This window comes from Hippocampus comes, unplaced genomic scaffold (assembly GCF_001891065.2).
Source record: "Hippocampus comes isolate QL1 unplaced genomic scaffold, H_comes_QL1_v1.1 scaffold40, whole genome shotgun sequence".
Lineage (NCBI taxonomy): Eukaryota > Metazoa > Chordata > Actinopteri > Syngnathiformes > Syngnathidae > Hippocampus > Hippocampus comes.
In genome coordinates, this window is record NW_017842058.1 from 1451467 (window position 1) to 1472986 (window position 21520).

General features: G+C 41.1%; 1 protein-coding gene across 2 annotated transcripts in view; it reads left to right on the forward strand.

The window, feature by feature from the left end:
• Window positions 1–21520, forward strand: part of LOC109510668 (potassium voltage-gated channel subfamily D member 3-like) — a 64820-nt gene that overhangs the window by 10525 nt on the left and 32775 nt on the right. For both annotated transcript variants that reach the window (XM_019861160.1, XM_019861159.1), the window contains exon 2: window positions 2183–3342. In XM_019861160.1, the coding sequence (XP_019716719.1) occupies window positions 2240–3342 (1103 nt within the window). In that variant the 5' untranslated portion in view covers window positions 2183–2239. The remainder of the gene's footprint in view (window positions 1–2182; window positions 3343–21520) is intronic.

The window sequence follows — 21520 nt, forward strand, 5'->3', positions numbered from 1 at the left end:
TTTTTTTTACCCACAAAGATGACCAAAGCAAATGGTTTCTGCATCGGAAATGCTTATTTATATTTACATCAAGCCTCAACAGGTTGTGAACCTTAACTGAATTGCCACGAGTCAAAAAGAACATTTTCTTGAAAAACTAAACAAAACACAAGTGGCAGCACGTTAGTGGAGCGGTTAGCACGTCTGCCTCACAGTAGAGACGTTCTGGTTTCAAATCTCAGTCCTTCCAGTGAGGAGTTTGCCTGTTCTGCATTGTGCTTGCAAATGGGACTTAAGGTTTAGCCATCCACAAATGGGGCAGAACTGCCAGTTCATGGTTACAACGTCTGCCACACAGTCACGAGGTTCTGGTGTTTTACCCGGTTTTCTCCGGGTACGTCCTCCCACATTTAAAAAAAAAAAATGCATGTTGGCAACACAGAAGACTCCCGTGGCGTGCGGTGAGGTTCATGACTGATGAGGCACTACTCCTCTTAAGTCAGGTATACAAATATGAACTCAAAAATTGAAGGTTAACCTCGATTTCTATTTTGATCTTCATTGAAGCGTATATTATGAATAAAGTAAAAATTTATTTTTTAAAAATCTGTTTTCAAAGCTTTTAGTTAATTGTTTCAATCAACTCCACATTGTTCAACACTATGTGAAGAAAAGCAAAAGAGTATTTAATGTAAGTTCATTGTTCATTGTTCAGCTGTTGTTTTGTTTGCAGATCTCTCTTTAAAAAACACACATAAAAACAAACAAAAAGTATTTTATGAAAGCCCCAATTACAAAATTACTTGTATGGTGTCATATCTGCCTGTCTGATATTTCTAGCAAACCAGTCTGTGGCAAAGTCGGCAAATGATTCTAAGAGTTAAAATGAATTTATTTGAACCAAACACATTAATATAAGTGAATGGAAAAGATCGCTGGGGACTTTCAGTTAAAAATGGCAGATAAGTCAGCATGTCGTTGCTTTTTCTACGCATTGCGCCATGTCTCTTGTGTGAGTGCATGCGCCAAATGAGTTGCAATCCTTGTGTGCTTGCTCACTGGAGACCGAACGTTAAATGCCTCTTTTTACTTCTTGCCCACACATTTAAACAGGAAATACAAAATCAGACATTACAATGATAAAATAATTGATCATTACTGGATTGAAAAGACATTTATCTGATAGACATAAAATGAAAAATATTTTTTTTTATAATTATTCCATTTTTTTTGTTTGTTTGTTTTGTTTTCATAAGTATAGAGCGGCCAGCAGGGCGCTGAACTGCCTCACTTGCCTACTCCACATACCTGGAAGACTCAAATTGTCTCATGTGAATGATTGTTTGTCTATATGAGCCCAGTAATTGTTAATTATATTGACGGTGACCAGTCCAGGGTGTGCCCTGCCTCTGCAGCTCATCAGCGATGCTAATGAGGACAGACATGATCGAAAATGATGGATGGATGCCCATTAGTGTAATAAAATAAGGCAGCTGCAGCACTGAGTAGTGATTAGCACATCTGCCTCACAGTTGAGAAGCTCTGGGTTTGAATCTCAGCTCTGGGTATCCTGTGTAGTGTTTGCATGTTACTCCTCGTTTTTGCATGGGTTTACTTTTGCTACTACGTCTTCCGCTCACACTCCCTAAACATTTGAGGTTAATTGAAGTCTTTAAATTCTCCTTAGGTGTGAATGACTGTAAGTAGCTGTTTGCCTGTAAATGCTCTGCAGTTGGATGGCAACCAGCCCATAAGAGACCCTGCGACTCTTGCCAAAAGTCATCTTGGATAGGCTCCAGCTCACCTGCGACCCTAATGTGAATTCATCTGTTTTTGGATCCTACCCATTGCCAACAAAACTTGCCTGTTCACTGTTTTTGTGTTTTCTGAAATGCTGTAAGATGCCACAAGATGGTATCAAAGCCCCATCGAATAGCCTAGGCTGCCACACAATGGTGACAAAAGTGTTGAGGAACTATGTTGAAGTGATATCGCTCCTCTAAGGTACAAATGCCGAGAAATTTTTAGAGGGGCCTCAATTAAAAGGTTTGGTGCTATAAACAATAGGGTTCACTCTCTCTCCCCGAGGACGAGCGGTTCTTTACTCTACTTGCTCTTCATATAATGAAAACAGCACACTACGATCATTCTACTGAGCTGCTGCTGATGTTTTTTTTTCTTTTCACACCTCCTCATCCTGAAGATGTCAGCTGATTTTGTGGAACCCTGAAGGCGAGGAGCACTTCTTCCAAGACTCACCATGGCTACGGGAGTCGCCGCGTGGCTCCCCTTCGCCCGGGCGGCCGCCATTGGCTGGATGCCCGTTGCCAGTTGCCCCATGCCGGTGGCGCCACGAGACCACCGTCGCCGGCAGGACGAGCTCATCATCCTCAACGTCAGCGGCCGTCGATTCCAAACCTGGAGGACCACTCTGGACAGGTACCCAGATACCCTGCTTGGCAGCTCAGAGAAGGACTTCTTCTATAATGAGGAAACCAAGGAGTACTTCTTTGACCGAGACCCAGACGCCTTCCGAAGCATCCTAAACTTCTACCGGACTGGGAAGCTGCACTTCCCGCGGCACGAGTGCATCTCCGCCTACGACGAGGAGCTGACCTTCTTCGGCATCATCCCGGAGATTATTGGCGACTGCTGCTATGAAGAGTACAAAGACCGGAAGCGAGAGAACCTGGAGCGGCTTCAAGACGACCAGGAGGAAAACAAAGACGTTAAGCTACCACACATGAACTTCAGACAGACCATGTGGCGGGCGTTTGAGAACCCTCATACCTCCACCATGGCGCTGGTGTTCTACTACGTCACTGGCTTCTTCATCGCCATCTCTGTCATTACCAACGTGGTGGAGACGGTGCCGTGTGGCTCCACCCCTACTCAGAAAGACATGCCGTGCGGCGAACGCTATACGGTAGCGTTCTTCTGCATGGACACGGCTTGTGTCATGATCTTCACAGTGGAGTACCTGCTGCGCTTGTTTGCCGCGCCGAGCCGCTATCGCTTCATGCGCTCTGTGATGAGCATCATCGACGTGGTGGCCATCCTCCCGTATTACATTGGCCTGGTGATGACCGACAACGAGGACGTGAGCGGTGCCTTTGTTACGCTGCGGGTCTTCCGCGTCTTTCGCATCTTCAAGTTCTCGCGCCACTCACAGGGCCTGCGCATCCTGGGCTACACGCTCAAGAGCTGCGCCTCCGAGCTGGGCTTCCTGCTCTTTTCACTCACCATGGCCATCATCATATTCGCCACGGTCATGTTCTACGCTGAAAAGGGCTCAAGCTCGAGCAAGTTTACCAGCATTCCGGCATCCTTCTGGTACACCATCGTCACCATGACCACGCTGGGGTAAGTCATGAACATCACATACTCATTGTGTCGAACCATGCCAGATATCACCAATAGCCAACTTCAGTGCCGGCTGCAACATTTTGGCCATCGTCATGAGTCGGTGGTAGCGAAAGAAAACGAAGCTGATAAGCATTTAACGCTTTTTTTTTGCCAATGCAGCAGTTGCCCAACAGTCAGCCATTCGGCCGACCGCCGGCTTAATGTGTCACTACCTTTACAGGTGAACCTAACTTGATCTGCTCTAAATTTTTGAACACACATGGCCAATTCTTCACACTTTTAGCACCTTTTGCACTATTTGCTGTTGCAATCTGCCAATAATACATTGTGACACTCTAAGCTCAGTGGACACCTCCCTCTGATAACAATCTTTTCAAAGCCTCACATTTTCGCTACTCGTTTCCCATTCAGGCTGTGAATCCAGAATCAACTTGAATGGGTTGTAATTGTACCTTTGCCGAAAAACACATGATAGTTCAAAAAATGAAAAATTCAATTTATTCATAATGGTAAATGGAGTTCACTCATGTGGGGCTTTCACTTTTTTGTAAACATAAAGGAGTGCACACCGACACGCGAATGTCGCCGTGTCAAACTACGGAAAGGTTTTCCTTCTTAGTTTAAGACAACTTACTTTCACCACCAGAATCCCTCCTCGTACACTGACCAATGGCAGAACCCAGGATATTTTTTACACTTTTGGTAAAGTTTTAAATCCATTGTTTTCTGTGGTATCAGCTAAGTAGCGCAAGCTAACCTGGAAGGATTTGTCTGTCTGGTCCAACATTCACATTCGCAAACTCACTTCATACTCGGAGTGAAGTAACAACTAATTGCTTAACAGTTTAATTTAATAATACTCATTAGTAGGCATTAGCCAGCATAAATTTTTTAACGGCCAATTCACATCTCAATTCGAGTCATCACTGATTCGTAGTAGGATGTTTTGAGGTTCCAAAAGATGAGCAATAAAAATGAGAGATAATAAATTGTATTCTCAAAATATATTGAAATATATAACATCATTTACAAATGGGCCCATTTGTCCGTTCAGCACTTGAGCACAAAAGTTTGCCCATATCTGCGAAAAAGCATTTCCATGTGTTTCTCAATAGAATTGTGCAGGTATACTTTAACTTTATACATTGTAATCAAATTTCCTTACACCTTCACACATAACAGCCATTTTAACACACACTCTTACACACAAATGAAATAAGTTGTTTTTTTTTTTTTTCTCACACTGGTGACCTCCCACAAGTAACATATTTACAGCCATGGTGTTCAGTGTAAGAAAACAACTGCTTTGTGAGGAATTGATTTAAAGGCATCATAAAGTCCACCGCACTGTGTTTTGAGGCTGAAGGCAAAGAGTCCCGGGAGGCTTCCTCTGTCACATTTATTATGATTCAACACACTTAATATTTCACAAGCTCGCCGAGCTCCACGGCCGTGACCCATGGGGTGAACGAGAACGTGCTGCTAAAGTTTGGCAGCGAGGAATGAGAATCATAGTCCCTACACCTTCTTTTCATGAGAGTCAATACAAAATATTATTTCTCAGACATGCAATTTTGAAATGGACCTCATTAGGTTGTGAAGGTGTACCAAATGAAATGTGTCCTTCCAATTTGATTTTGGGATATCGATCTCATCGGTTTCCAGGGGGATTCTTTGTTAAACATCTGTATATCAAAAGGTAGGTAGAACTAACTATTAGACATGCTTAGGAAGCAAATCAAGAAATAGAATTCATGGTTGCTAGTTTTAACCACCCAGGCATCTGAAAACTCTGCTGGAATGTTTTTTTTGTATTTAATTTTCAATTGATGTCCCAGGAGTCACTGATGGTGTAGTGGTACACACTCCGGACTCGTGTGCGGGCAGCGTGGGATCGGTTCAAACTCAGTGGCGGTGTGAATGTGGGTTTGAGTGGTCATTTGTGTCTATATGTGCCCTGCAACTGACTGCTGACCAGTTTAGGGTGTAGTCTTGCTTTCGCTGGGAGAAACTCCAGCAACGCCTCGCAACCCTGTTCAGGATAAGCGGTGTTGAAAACGGATGGATGGATGAAGTGATTTTCCACTGCTGCCACCTCCATTCACCCACAATATAGGCTCCAGGACACGAGGCTTCAACCACTAAGGCCTGTATGGGTTACATTTGAAAATACGGTGAAACCTCCAATGTCCATAAATAATCGGTAATTGGTTAAAAAAAAAAAAAACGATTTTGCAATAAAATATACTGCAGTTGACATTTTTATCCAAATATAGAATTCATCGATGGAATAACCTATAGAATAATTGAAGCGAAAAATACTCAATAGTGATAGCCCTAAACTATCCATGCGAAGTTATGAAGTTATAATTACAGTAAATACCCGGATTAAAACACTTCTACGCCATTATTGTATAAGAATCAAATGAAAAATACTTGAACATGCCGTGCTGTGCCGAGTGTCGACGTGTTTTCACTGCACTGAGTAAGAGTTAATTACTTGACTTTTACACCTCAAATCTTGATATGCCATTAGCATCGTAAACTAAGAAGCCATTCTTGTGTTACATTACATTTCTTCTATATTTGAATAAAATACAAGATCATAAGAATAATTACTAGCTCTAATCTCTGATAGCCAGAGCCTGAGCTGCACTGTACTTGATTACAGAATAGCATTTGGCTCGAATCCCTTACCTGATGTGTTCCATTTGGGAAGTCTGTGCGCCTCTGTACTGCAGCGAATATTCCATCTCCCCCAAAATAGGAATATATGTTACGTTATAGACAAATGTCTGATGCCGTGGTGGTACACTTGCCTGACTTTCGTGCAATCAGAGTTGGTTCAGTACCCTGCCATAGATAGTGTTGATGTGAGAGTGGATAGTTGTCCATCTCTATGATTGACTCACGACCCGTGTATGGTATAGTCTTGCTGATAGCTTTTTCCCAAAGTCGGATGGGATATAATCCAGCACCCAGGGCCCTTTCCAGGATAAGCAGAATAGAAAATGGGTGGATAGACACATGGATGGAACTGTGCACCATTAGATTGCACTGTATTGCTCTATTGTTTTGAGTGGTCCATGTAACAACAAAGTCAGTCTATTGGCAAAGTTGTTGCTGTTTACTGGAGTGTGCCAATCCCCTCTTTTACTGCATTATTTAGCAACTTTAACTTTACGATGCCACAAAGCAAAACTAGGTTGAGGTCCAAGTTGTTATTGGGCTGTAATCATGCCCACCAGTCCAGACGGGGCGATCTGTCACGCCGCGCCTCATTTGGTCCATAATGAAAAGCACGATGTGACCTTGTAACTTTGCACAACTGGAACTCTCCGCGGTGTCCATGCTTGTTTTTTCTGGATCAAATAAAATGTCGGTAATGATCACTAGAAGAGAAGCGAGATGAACTCGAGCTGGACCATTAGCCGGGGGTTTACTGTACTGGGCCTTCACGTTTGGTGCAGTTCATTTGTCAGGTTGATTTTTCTTAAATGGATTTTTTTAAAAGCCTCCGTCAGTTGAAAGCACGTCCTTGCTGACATGTACTACTTACGCTATCAATCTTGCTGAAAACAAAGTGGATGTAGTCTACAAAAGCAACATAATTTAGTGAATTTCCCAGCCGCTCTCGCAAATATATATTTTTTAAAAAGCAACAAGCAAGTTCAATTCCTGCTCAGGAACAGACAACATGGGCGCAATCATTTTCACATTGGGTTGCGTATGACAAGAAAGCAGCCAGTGAAAGGAGACCACAAAGACAGTTGCGCTGAAAACCAGGAAAGACACAGTGCAGATTCTGAAGTTCCAAGTTGGAAACTTTTGACCTGAGGTATGTGCTTCCATGCTACAAATATTTTGCTGAACTCCCCTTGTATCACCTGTACACCTTTACATAAGGAAATGACCAAAAAGACCAAGAGAGCTGGAGGAAATACAGTTCAATGAAAGACATGGGCCAGCAGAGCCATGCAGTTTGATGACACATTTTATCAAGCCAAGACAAATCAAGTCTTGACTTTAGCATTTTATGAAGTTGACTTTTTTAATTTAAAATTTAAACTGGGTTATTTATTAAGAATCATACTTATATTTATGTTTTAACGAAAATGACTTTTTTCCCCTAGATCAAACACTTGTTTGCACATTATTTGGAATTACTTCTGTGGAAGTTGATGCAAATTAATGCTGTATTAAAAAGTGCAAAAAAATTAAAGAGGAAAACTGTTTTTGCATAATGTATCCATCCAGCCATTTTCTAATCCACTTACCTTCACGAGGGTTGCGGCCGTGCCTATCCCCAGCTGTCTTACGGCATTTGGTGGGGTACACCCTGAACTGGTTGTCAGCCAAGGGCACAGATAGACAAACAACTATTCGTGCTCACAATCACATCTAGGGACAGAATGTTCAATTAACTGACAGTGCATATTTTTGGAATGTGGGAGGCAACCAGAGTACCTGGAGAAAACCCACGCAAGCACGGGGAGAACATGCAAACTCCACACAGGAAGGCCAAAGCTGATAAAAATTGGAAATCGGAACCCAAAGCTGAATTTGAGGCTCCCTTTAGTTGAAGACTGACCGAATATGCTTGTTCCGCACTGTTGGTACATGTGTGCCTGAATTGGAAAGGACTTTTTGTATCATGCATTTAAAAAGAAAATAATACATTAAAAAAAAAACCTGAAATGCCAAGGTGAAACCTCTGTGTACAATCGTGATCTACAAACAATGTCTTGAAGTGAATTATGCATTATGTGCAAGCTACAATAGAGTCTATCGAAATTCTCTGGAAAAAAAAAATCAGGTGTATTGCCATCCAAGGACATCTTCAGAAAAATAATACTGGATGCACTCTCAAGGCTCAGGCATACAGAGAGACAATTTGACAAAAATCACATGTAGGAAATCTTGCAATCTGTTTTTTAGTATTCATAGTATGAAGGTGAGATTCTATTTCGACTAATGTAATTTCATCTTCTAATGCCAAATTTAGTTCCAGCACAGCCCCCACAAAAACTGATAATAGCTATATCCTCTCAGTATTCTGTCGCTGGCAGCACACTATTCTCCATCCGCCTTTGATGGTAATAACTAAAATGTCTTTGTCTTCTTTTCTCCACTAACTTTGTACTGCTGTGATTTGATTTTATTTATTTTTTCCAGACCAATCTCTCAAAGCTAAGGTATTCAAAGAAAAACAGCAGGAGGTGTAAATAAAAATGAGTCATGGCTGATGCTTGGAATTAACAGCAAGCCCTCCGATGATGCTCATATGCTCACGGAGGATGACTTCACCAATATGTCCATCTGCCGATACAACATGTATTCAATGTGAAGGGAATTCTTGTGACTACAATTCTGTATATTCCTGGATTTAAAAAAAACAAGAATTTAGATGCAAATGAATCTCAGTTCTGAGATTCTGGGTTCTCCTTATGCTTGCGTGCATTTTCTCTGGCTACTCCGACATCCTCACACACCCCAAAATCATGAGTGGCAGGTTCATTGAAGACTAAAAATTGTCCATGATGTGAAAGGTTGTTTGTCTAAATGTGCCCTGCGATTGAGTGGCGACCGTTCCAGTGCATTGCGTGTTTCTCTCGCCATAAGTCTTGTGGGATTGGCTCCATCTCATCCAAGATCCTGCTGAATCTCACGCGAGCAAGCACTTGGTGACAGAGGCGAGCAAATCAAAAAGAAACCTCGAACAAAGCCCAGTCTTTGTCAAGCGACCGTCTAATATGGCTGCTAGGGTTGATTTGAGCGTGGGTATGTAAAATCAAGACAAAATACGCTTATTCTTTGTCTGGTGAGATGTTTTTTTTTCTTTTCAAGCAGTTTTTGATTGAGAGTTTTTCACTTTCCTCAAGCATTCTTTTCCCCCGAAAAACCTTAATAAGGTAGTGTAACTTGATACAGAAATTTTAATACTGGTTATGAGTAGGTTGAGCTTAAAGAAGAAAATGCCATAATTTTACAGGTGTCTGTAATATATGTATGAGATATATGTATGATATATATACTTGTTTCAAGAAATAAAGTCAAAATGTTCTGTTTTATTGGCAGGTAATATTGCTTAAACGAAGATATGTATTAATTATTGCATGACTTTTACTTCTTTTTTTTTTAGCTCTGTTTTGACAAAGTTTTTACTTTTCTAACAAATTATTCGTACTGGTCAACCAGACTCAGTCCAGTTCCATTTCTTGTTCTATGGTTATCATGACATTTTTCCTCTGTCATCACAGCTGACGTCTCACACACTTGGATTCACTTATACTACATTTGGTCTTTATGGGCAGTGCTTCCCAATTTCTGTTGCACCCAACCTCCCTCCCAGCAAGAACTAACTAACTATTTCACGCCTCTCCCAACGCTCCGCCGTGACTATAATTATCTAATGTTATATATTATAAGTGCACCTCTGCATAACATTGTATAAACAATGAAGAAAACCAAATAGAAATAAATAAATCTGCTGACTAGCTTTACTGACATTGTTCATACTCCTTGCCTACGCTCTGACAATCTGAGTGCCACTGCCACTTATTGTAATGGATGTGCAATTACACTTTATTCTAGCAAAAAACAAACAAACATGCTCCCTGCGGTCACCCTGGTAATGCACCCCACCACCTTACTTGTTGGGACCACCCGACTATTTGAAAAGGACTGTTTTATGGGCATCCTTACCAAGCGGAGTGAACGTGGAGGCAAGGGTTGGGTCTTTCCACGGTGTTAAATCAAGCTCAGGTGTCTGATTAAAAGACTTTGCATTGAACAAACGTGATGTCAACTCCTGCGGCTTTCTGCCGGTTGCTTAGCCTGCTTGGCGGCATCGGCGGCGTGAGTTTGTAAAAGACCGATCTTCCTCATGATTCTCCACCAGCTAATTTTAGAGCTTTCGCTCAGTGTGAAAAGCCATTTAGACTGCAATCTGCTAATTTGATACGTGATCCAGACAATACCTGCATGACAAGTAGTACAGCGAGAGTGTATATTCGACTGAGTCTTTTACACCTCAGAAAACACGATTAACCCAATAATGAGAAAATATTAATGAGGTGTGCAGTGAAATCTGACTTGATTTGTCTAATTAGAGTGGGCCTCCCAGTTGTAGAGTCCTGGACGTGAGGTTTGTTCTGTAGTGACAAAGTGAGAAAAAAAAATGTTGCCATGCATGTAGGTCATGTTCCCATCGCTGCCTTAATCAGTGGCTATATATAATCCGCTTTCTTCTGAGAGACTTTTAAGATGGCCTCCCTCTGTGCGTTTGCCTCGACGTCTCTATTAGACTAAGTGGACCGGGCCCAGGGGCCAGCGTCAAAAAAAGGGAGACGTTTATTGGACCTCCTGAGTCAAAAGGAATAGCGGAGAAGGAAAATGAGAAAGGCAGAGCGACACTCATTGTCCTTAAATGTAGCTTCCCTTTGGCTCTTAACTGGGAGGGAAAAGCCTTTGGCGTTTCGGATATTGCTAAACAAACATGGAAGTAAACAACGAGGCGCTCAACGGGGACTTACTTTGTACTGGTAAAAGGGAAATTGAATCTTTCAACACCTAATAAGCTTTTTATTGCCTTTTCCTCCCTTAAAATATTAGAAGTATGCTTGTGCTCTGAGACCACAGAAAGCAAAACCCTTAACTGCATTACTGCACCGTTTTTTTTTTTGTATTTGTGGGATTTATTGACTTTTCAGTAACATTTCCAAACAACTACTAGAACAAGGAAAATATTTCTTTGAACGCCATGAAAAGGAGGCTTCAATAATCTCCATTTTTCTGCGAGAGCATTCAAGTTTCTTTCTTCTCAGGGGTTGTGTAATATAACTGGGTGGTTGTGTCGCCTCGTTGAAACCCGAGGTCAAAATGTGTGCTGCTTGTCGGAAAGTGGAAATATTCCTGCCTTTATTGGGCCAAGATGCTCTTGCAGCCAATTTGTCAGGATGCTTCTTTCTAATCATAACAATATAATGCAACACGGTGCCAGTGTTATTTCATTCCACACCAAAAATTCATTTGAAATAATGTCATTATTGTAAAACTGTAACACTTAGGTGGCCGAAATGACCCAAGCTTAATTGCAGAGATGCTACACATGATCGCTTGTTAGATCTCTGGTTGCCCCTGGCATCTGTCTGAGCAGTCTTTAGAAAGCTTGGAAATCTCCACTCTTCAGACATGAGTGATATGCCTGAAGGATCAAGGCCAGAGGAGGCTCTATTGAGGAACTTAAGTCAAGGAAATTCTGGTCTATCCTAAACATGATCAAAAAAAAAAAAAAAAATCTTATCAGAGTCCCTTTCTGGTTGAGAATTTGGAAGATTGAGAGCTGCTTTTAAGCATACGCCTTGTGTGACTGCTTGGCCTATTTGGTAAGGCTTCTGACTTTAGATCCGAGGGTCTGAGTTTGTTTGTGGGCCAGGTTTTGGCTTTTAACTTGGGAACAGGAAAGTCAAGACTTTTCAAAGATGGATGCCTGAGGGGACTCCATTAAAAACCTTCATGAGAGTGAAAATAAGTCCATCTTTGTCTCCCTTTGTGGTTGAGGTTTTGGCTGTTGGCTTGATAACAGGAATCTCCAGACCTCCTGTTCAGAATCAGGTCTTTGGATACCCCGAAGGTTGAAAGCTGCCGTCAAGTAGACGTACTTCATGTGAGTGCATGGTCCAAAGAAGCTGTTTGAGTTTGGATCAGGCGATTGAGGGTCCGAGTCATTTTGTGATTGAGGTTTTGGCAACTGGCTTGATAACAGGAAGGTTGAGCCCTCTTTTGAAGAATGCATGCGAGTGATCTTTGAGTACCTTGAAAGTTGAAAACTGCTGTTAAGTACATGTACTTTGTGTGACCTGATGGATAAAGTGCATGACTTGAGATCAGCAGCTTAAGGGTTGGACGACATCTGATGTTGATTTTTTTGGCTATTGGCCTGGAAACAGGAAGGTCTCAACGTCAGACGAGGCTCCTCTGAGGAACTTCAGTCAGGGAATTCAGGTTTGTCTTTCACTACAGTGAAAAAAAAAGTGTCATGATGTCTTTGAGTCTCTCCATGATTTAGGTTTTGGAGGGTGGCTTAGTAACAGGAAGCCCAAGACCTTTTAAAGATCAGAGGGATCTCAGGGTATCTTCTATTCTGGAAGTACCCCGAAGGCTGGATGCAGCTGTCAAGTACATCTACGGTACTTTGTGTGACTGTGTGACTAAGTGCATCGACACATTTTTTTGGTCTCTTGTTTTTCCCCATCTTGCCACTCAGCTAACTGTATAAAAGCCAGTCTTCCCAATTTATGTACACGAGTGGCACAGTGAAAAAGGAATCTCACGTTGGCTCAGACGATTCAAAGACCCGCCATGATTGAGGTTTTACTTTTACAAGTATTTGTGTAAACCAACTGAGATCAGGTTCTAATCAGCGGAGGAAGTGAGAATGTAGAGGCCTTTTGATAAAGACAGGTACATGAGGCATAGTAGAATGAAGGCTAAAAAGGATGTGAGCCCTGCAAGGAAGTAAGAGCCTTTATCGCCTCCTGGCAAAATTTCCTATCAGCAGGGGTTGGCGTCAGGACACAAAGAAGAACCTTGAATGGCACCACGTGCTCTGTTTTCCGGCTTATTTTTAGTGGCCTGGCCCTTATCTCACAACACAGGCGACAAAGGGTTTGACTGGGTACAAGGTATACTGTAAAAAACAACTGATATCTCTCAATGCACTGTGATGGAAGATACAGACAGTCATCATACAGTTAGTGAGACCAGATAAATAAACAAGAGATTAAAAAAATTAATGTAATTTTTTTTTTTTTTTTTTTTTTTTTTAACAGTACACTTTTGGAAGGATCAGTAAATGAGCCTTCACTCACGTTTCTACCCCCAAGGTACTCAAAGTGCTTGCACACTGTAGCATCAGGAGGAACTAGGCTTCAGATTTTCCTCAAGGACACGGTCATGATTACAGGTGCTCAGGATCAAAACCACAACCTTTGGTTTAGGAGACGACAACTCTCGCACCGGAACCATGCCGCTCTCACTCTCACAACAATTCTGTCTTACAATGGAAACATTGGAAACATCTCAGTGCTGTATGCCAGTGCAAACTGACTTCCACTACTAAATATTGGAACATAAATACAGCTCCAGCTGTGTTTTTAAAATATTTGTTTTCATTAGATCCTGCAACTGTACCTAAGACAAATTTCAGTATGTGTGGACTGAAAGTTGGCTAATTGAGTATTTTTCCTCCCTTTCTATCAAAAGAGCAAAGGCCTGCTGATCGGCTGATCCTTAAAGATTATCCTGCGCGATTACGCCGTGATGTGGGGTATGCTAAGAGTATTTTTTTTTCTTCCCCGCTCTGCTTATTAAATGGTCAGGTCCAGCAATCGTAAATAATGAAACGGTTCAGTATTTACAATAACAAGTCATCCCAAGTCCTTATGTGTGTGGTTCTATTTAATGTTCAGGTAAGTCTTACTTTTCAGCTCTCCAAAACTGGAGCCCCCCCCCCCCCATTCCTGTGATGTGCGTATAATTTATGTGTCCGTAATGTGACACATACATTTGTACAAATAGAATACATTTCTTAAAAACAACTGAAGAATATGCACAAAGATAAGCTCATATTTAGTGCCCCACTTTTGAATGGCCCGACTCAAGATTTTTCTTCGCAGTACAAAGGGAGAGAGCAGCTTGCAAGACTGTGTGTGCTGATTTCAAATTGCTTTTTTTTTTTTTTTTTTTGAGCAGTAAGACTTGGCAACGTACGCCCGCAGACGGCAGATTCTCATATCAAATCAGAAGAAATGTGTTTGTTCTAACTCAGCACAGGGAGCACATTTCTAGGTTGTCCAGCTTGTAATATTTAAAAACACATTCAATGACATTCAGGCTTTTTAACAGGCATTTACGGAAACACCGATTCTACAATAAACCAAATGGATCCACGCCGCTGTTTCATTTGTTTGCCGAAGGTTTTTATTTTGCGCTGTGCAATTTGGGGAAGGAAGAGAAAATTAAAGCCATAAAATTCAGGTCATATAAAGACATGTTCATGATTAGAACTCAACCGCCCTTTTCATCCAATAATTTACTGATTTGATGATAGGAAGGGCGGCATTATGAATGATATGACATGACAAGACAACAGTATTAAGTTTTATTTCACTTTCAGTGTGAATGGTTGATGATTGATCAGCACAGTGGACTAGTGTTAGGAATTCTGCCTCACAGTTCTGAGGAACAGGATTTGAATCTGACCTTGTGTGAAGTTTACATGTTCTGCCTCTACCTGAGTGAGTTTTCCCAAGGGACACCTGCTTCCTACCACATTTCAAAAATGGCATCTTAAGTTCATGGAAGACTAAATTGTCCACAGATCTGTTTAAACACTTGATTCTTTTCATTCATTTGAGACAGCCGTATACAGTGGTACCTCTACTTACGAACGTCTCTTCATGCAAAATTTTCATTGTTACGAAACGCCTCAACAGGAAAATATTGCCTCTTGTTATGGAAGAAATTTCAAGATACGAAAGGGCTGCTAATCACATCTCCGAGTTTCCTGAACGCAACATACTTATAGCTGCTCTGCCATTGGCTATTACCTAGCGTCCTCCTGGTATCCCATTGGCTGAGAGGAACCGCTCCCGAATGTGTCATTGTGTGTAGATAGATAAATAGATATATATGTGTCTGTGCAGCGTCCTCGTCATTCGGCGCTCGGGCCATGAGGCATTTCGATAGTTTTACGTGAATGTGAATCACCCAGAAAAAATGTTCACCAGTCTGGCGATCGCTCACCATGCTGATGTTTGCCTTGGACATTTTCAAAGGATTGTTAAAAGCCGACAAAAGCAAACGTCCTCAGATCAGTTCTTTACACAATGCCATACAAAAACCACTTCTGAGAGAGAACATGAACTAAAGAGGGTAAAAAACGATGACGACGCAGTTAAAAGTTAAATGACCATCATTTTTATTCTTTATTCTTTGTTTTTTACATTATGCACAACTTTCATTTATTGTGCAATAATCTAATTACAACATGTAATTGGTACATATTTTGATGCATTTTTATGCTTTAGGAAACATTTATGTCTGAATTTAGTGGGGGCTTGGAACGGATTAGGGCATTTATATGGAAAAGGCCTCTCTACTTACAAAATGTTCTAGTGAAGACATTTCTTCCAGAACCAATTCATTTCATAAGTAGAGGTACCACTGTAACTGTGTCGTGAGAGTTGATGGCTATATGCGCTTTAAAATGTTTGCAAAATGCCGTACTAGAGTGCTAATATAGTGATTAGAGGCAAGCTACTTTTAATGAGGGAATCATTATATTTTGACAAACAGCTGGGCTGAAGATTGGCCACTTATTTTATTGGCGGAGACAGAATCCATTTCATTTGTCATCTGGCACATTTTTCAAAAGCTTTCAAAGCGCCAATTTTTTTTGACGCGTGATAAACTGCATCTGTGGAATTCACTTCACCGGCTATCTAATCTATTTGGGGAGTTTCAAATGTCTGGAGTGTGAAAACAAGGAACAAATTTTCACCGGAGGGACATGAAATCCCCCCTCAGGTAAGACTTGCAACCACAAATGAATTCCAATTGCTTCTTCGTTGCCGCGCCAAGATGTTTACAACAGCGCACGTCGGGGGGAAAAAAGTGTGATTTATGTCTCGCTCTCAGCCATTTGTTTTCTTCTGCTCGATGCCCACCATTTAGGAATGCGCAAACCCAAGCAGAGCAAAACACAATCACAAGCGAAGTGCTTCGGCGTAAAGGAGACCATAAAAGTTGTGTAGGTTAGAGTTGTTGTATTAGCGAGATTCATGAAAACGGCAACAGCCCGCGACAGCTGTTCATTTTTACTTTCTCACGCCTCGGCCAGCAGATTGCTTCTCTAATGAGCAACAAAGTGATAATGTGTCATGTCGGTAATACTGGGTGCCAACAATGAAATAATACATCAGCTTGTCACGGTGTCACGCTGCTGTGTTTGGCTGTGGACCAACTGGGATGTGATGGACTTTTAAACACAATGTGCTGGAACTTCATGGTCCATTTATTGCTTTATAACGAGACAATAAAATAGTCCTATTTGGAAATATTGTCAATGCACTGGAAACCGATGCGCAATCCAAAATACTATAATCACCACAAAATTATTGACAAGGTGCTAGTGATATGTATGCTACAATTTTTTAAAATATGAGACCCTAAAAATCGGTCACGTGTGCCGGCTGTGTGTGTGTGTGTGTGTGTGTGTGTGTGTGTGTGTGTGTGTGTTTCACTAATCCTCCTTTGTTTGCTGAAAATCTCACTGATTTGCATTTTTGGGTCCTTTCTATAACACTCTAAGACACACAATGGCACAAAAGTCCTGTCTAAATAGAAGGTGGTCTTAAGGAAGTATTGTTGGAGTGATACATCTCAATTGAGAGACAATATATGTTAATCGGGGAAGGGCTAAGTTTAGCCTGGGTTGTTAGTGGAAAGGTTTCATCATGTGTTAATGTCCACTTCAGATCCATTTTTTTTTCTGAAATCAAATGACCTGTAAGCCATTTGAAAAGTCACTTCCAAACTAAAGTACATTGTATGTTGCCGTAACGTTCACAAAAACTGTACATATAAAACAACGACAACTCACATAACATGACAACCAACATAAACCAAAAAGGCAAGAAATCACATGCCTCTTTCATGACCAATAAATATTGACCTATTTTTGGATCCTGATCCCAAATTTAGTCTACTGAGCTATTTGTGTGCCTCCTGCATCCCCAACGACTTTAATAATCCATGTGTGACTACCCTCTGACCCCACCCCACACCAACCCACCCATAGTTGTGCTGCAGTCAAGGAGGTACTTTCAAGAATATTTTTATGATGATAATTATCCAGCCATCCACCCATTTTCCGATCCGCTTTTTCTTCACAAGGGTCGCGGTGGGGGTGAGGGGGGGGAGGGGCTGGAGCCTATCCCAGCTGGCTTTGGGCAGTAGGCGGGGGACACCCTGAACCGCTTGCCAGCCAATCACAAGGCACACAGAGACGAACACCCATCCGCTTTCACACTCACACTCACACTTAGGGACAATTTTGAGAGTTCAATTATGCATGCATGTTTTTGGAATGTGGGAGGAAACCGGAGTACCCGGAGAAAAGCCACGCCGGCCTGGGGAGAACATGCAAAATCCACACAGTAAGGCAGGAGCCGGGATCGTACCCACAACCTCTGCACTGTGAGGTCGACGGGCTAACCACTGGTCCACCGGGCCCCCCGATGATAATGATAGAAAGTAATAATAATACGTGCCTGAATTGATTTTTACAGTGATTCAAAGGGATTGTCCCATGCTGCTGTCATATTCATGAATAAAGTGGGATGACATCCGCGACACTTGTCTGCGCAGCACAGACTACCTTGATCAAATCCACCAAAATCGCATTACGCCACCTGCACCACAAAGTAGACCTGCCTTTGGCTGGTCTAATTTTTAGCCTACTTTCTGTCACCATGTTGTCAGGTGCATGGAATAAAAAAAAAAAACACCCTTGTTCCACCGTAATGCCTTGCAAGGTGCAAGGTGGCCTGCTAAATTCCCCAAAACTGTCAACTACGTATACATGTCCCGGGACAAAAATGAAGCTAAGCCACAGTTTATATGCCGAGTGCACGTGCATCTGTCTACCAAAATAAAGCCCCGAATGGTCAGTGAGTGCACTCAGGCTTTTCATTTTTTTTAGTCAGTGCACACTTTACTTCCATGAAATCTGCAATCCAAATTACTGTTTGGCTAATCATTATGGGAGATTGGAACAATCTTCTTTGAGCTTGGCATCTCAGGGGAGCTAAACATGCAATGGGCGTTCATCTGGAATTTGATTATCTATTAACTTTTCGCCCTAGAAGAGTATGTAGTGTCAAGGTTACAGGAAGTAGTTGCACGAACTGTACACTTCATTTCAATATTTTAATTATCCTGCGATTGGTCTGGCGCCCGGTTCAAGTCATCTGGGATAAGTTCCATCACACTGGCGACCCTAATGAGAACAAACACGATAGGAAATGGATGAATACGAGTTGTAATATGAGTGAACTTCATGTACTAACTTGAAATACGACAACTCTTACAATACAAATAGCTAAAGAGCAATAAATGTTCAAGTTTGTCAGGGAAATGGCTCCACGAGATCACGAGCTCCATTACCGGACTCTGATTAAAAAGGTTTGATTGGTTTTGTAGTCCTTCATCTGAAATTTATGATCCTTAATATGTCCATCTGTCCTCTGCTAAAACTCTCCTGTGGCCACTTTTCAAAGGAAATACCCTCTGCTCGCTGAGTGTGTGTCCTAGTTTATCAGGCACAGTGTCAGTATCAGCACAATTGGAAATAAGTGAAAAGGAAATACGAAATGGATAAATATTAATTGTAATATTAGCAAAGTCAAACCATGTCTGTCATAAAGCTTTTTTGTTTTTTGGATGGTGCAAGCACATTTTTAGGATCATTTTACAGATGGGGGTGTCTTTAAATTTCTGATTCCAACCCATATTTATGTATATACTGTATTTCCACACATCGCTTTTTAAAGGGCCTCAGAGACTTAGTCCTGGAAAATCTTGGTTTTTCCTCAGGCAACCTTGTCTAATCCCCAAAAAAAAGAAAAAGAAAAGAAAAAAAGACGTCGTTCACTATGTACAACAGCAGCAGGTTAAAAGCTCAAATCTAATTTCCAGTGTTGTCAATGTACCTAAAACGTATCTTCCATAAATGTTGTGCTGTGTTTTTTCCTCCGAAGAGTCATGGGGCAGCTGGTGCCTGTCCAAACTGACTTTTGACGAGTGAAGCAAGATGTACATTGGACTGGTTGCCCCTCAATCGCGGACAAACAACCATTCATACCCACATTCCGCCTTGTACACAATTTTGAGCTTTTAATGAATTGAACATGTCCAATGAATGTGAATGTGACTCATAAATTTGCTTTTTTTTCCATTTAATGTATTTATTTTGTGATCCTTTTCTTAAGTATTCTTTAATTATTCTCTAATGATTCTATTAATTTTAAATATTTTTTGTTGCTGATAAACTTTGCTCCACACTTCAGTAATAGAGTGAAAATTAGTGGAAGTGTGAGTATTTACTTTGCAAATCAATTTGTGATTCATGTGCGCCTCTACATTTTCTAGTGGCTGCCTTTACAGCAGCTCTTATATTTTTGTTCTTCTACTTTCTTCCTTTCAAAACTTTGCTGCTGTAAATTGGGAATTTCTCCATTGTGAGACGAATAAAGGTTTTCTTATTCTTATTCTCATTAAAACTTCAGGTTAGCGACTGCTGTGCTCTTTGTCAAAAGAAGTTAGTCTGGAGCCCTGCCTTCCGTTGACTGGTGACCAGTCCACTCAAGACCCCATTTAACTCGCCAAAAGGAATATATTCCCCCTTACTCACAGCTCTGAGGACAAGCGCTATCGAAAATGGAGGTCTGGATGGGTAGCTGCGATTAATATAATTAATCACCATGCACCTTATTCCAGATCTTTAGACTGCACTGGAATCACGGCTTTCATTTTCTTTCCATTTAAAAAAAAAAAATTTACAGATATATTTTGTCATTATTAAATAGCTTTAAGATATAACATTTAGCATGTAATATTTTTCATCAAATTTAATACAGTATTAGTTATTCACCATGCCTGCTTTGCTCTGTGTTGTTTTCATTGTGAAGGCGAATGGAAGAGGACATTTGGATCAATTATCTATCTATCTATCTATCTATCTATCTATCTATCTATCTATCTATCTATCTATCTATCTATCTATCTATCTATCTATCTGGCTAGCTAGCCAGCCAGCTAGCTAGCCAGCTAGCTAGCCATCCATCCATGTAGCAAGATAACAAGGTAGCAAGCTTGCTCCATATGTAACAATTAATAATGTTAAAATGGTACTAAAATCCAAAAACACAAACAAATCTTTGGTATTAGCATACTGGAATGAATTATGCTAAGGCTTTAGGCGCCACTGTACTGAATATTTTTGTAGTTGAATAATGCATGTGAGCTGTTGCAAGATTGCTCGTTGACTGAATGACAATTGCGCTTGCTATTCATTGTGCTCGTTTTAATACTGACCACTAGACAATAGTTTATGGTCCTTGTGTGTACAAAACAAGCCCTGAAGTGTTGTTTACAGGCCATCTTTTCCGCACCCCTCCTCCGTGTCCCTCATTCACGTGTGCCGAGTGTCAGCATTGAGCCATGCAAACAGAGGCAGTTGTTTTGTGAAAGATGGAGTGTTCGCCGCTAATGGCTCGGCCTTGTTAAGAGGACTACTCAAATGCAGGCGCTGTTTTCATGGCATTCAGATGAAATTAGCGAGCCCGTGGTGCTCTCCTCCACAATTTTTTTTTTGTTTTTTTTGTCATCCCACTCTTATCATCAGTCCCCATTTTACTCTCCAAGCCTCATCATTTCACAAATCGTTTGTGCAAACAGGTGGACAAAGCAGCCTTGGTTCAGAAACAAAAAAAGTTTGACATTTAAGTCTTCATTACACACAGAGTGGCATTTATCTGAAAAAAAATCCTTTTGTTGTAGTAGTAAAATAGTAAAATGGACAAAGACTCAATCACAAAGAGATCTTGCAAAATAGCCACATTAGAGCCAGAACAGAAGATCCAGCATAAAGCCAGATTCAGAGCCTAGCAAAGCTGGTTAATGCCACACCACAGCATCAGACAACTGCTTTGTTATATATTATGCAAATGAATTCTGTGATTGATTGAAAATGAGCCCTGCAATGTGCTGATTTGTACAGAACAATCTGGCCTTCAACCTCAGCCATCAAGGGTCCGATATCATTCAAATCAATAGTGTTGTTGCTTTGACATTGATTAGTTGTCCCAGATTTTTTTTTTTTTTTTTTTTTTTTGCTAAAATGGAGCAAGTATTGATTTTATTTTTGAACTCAGCCAACTTGATTATCTTGGGTGAGCTACCCTTGAAATCAGTCCATTCTTTTGACATTGTTCCGTAGTACACAACATTTGCCGGAACTGAAATGAGAACTCTTAGACTTCAGCTACTTTGGCCATTTACAAGAAGCAAGGACATTGAAAAAAAACTTTTAGATCAATGATTAATTTGC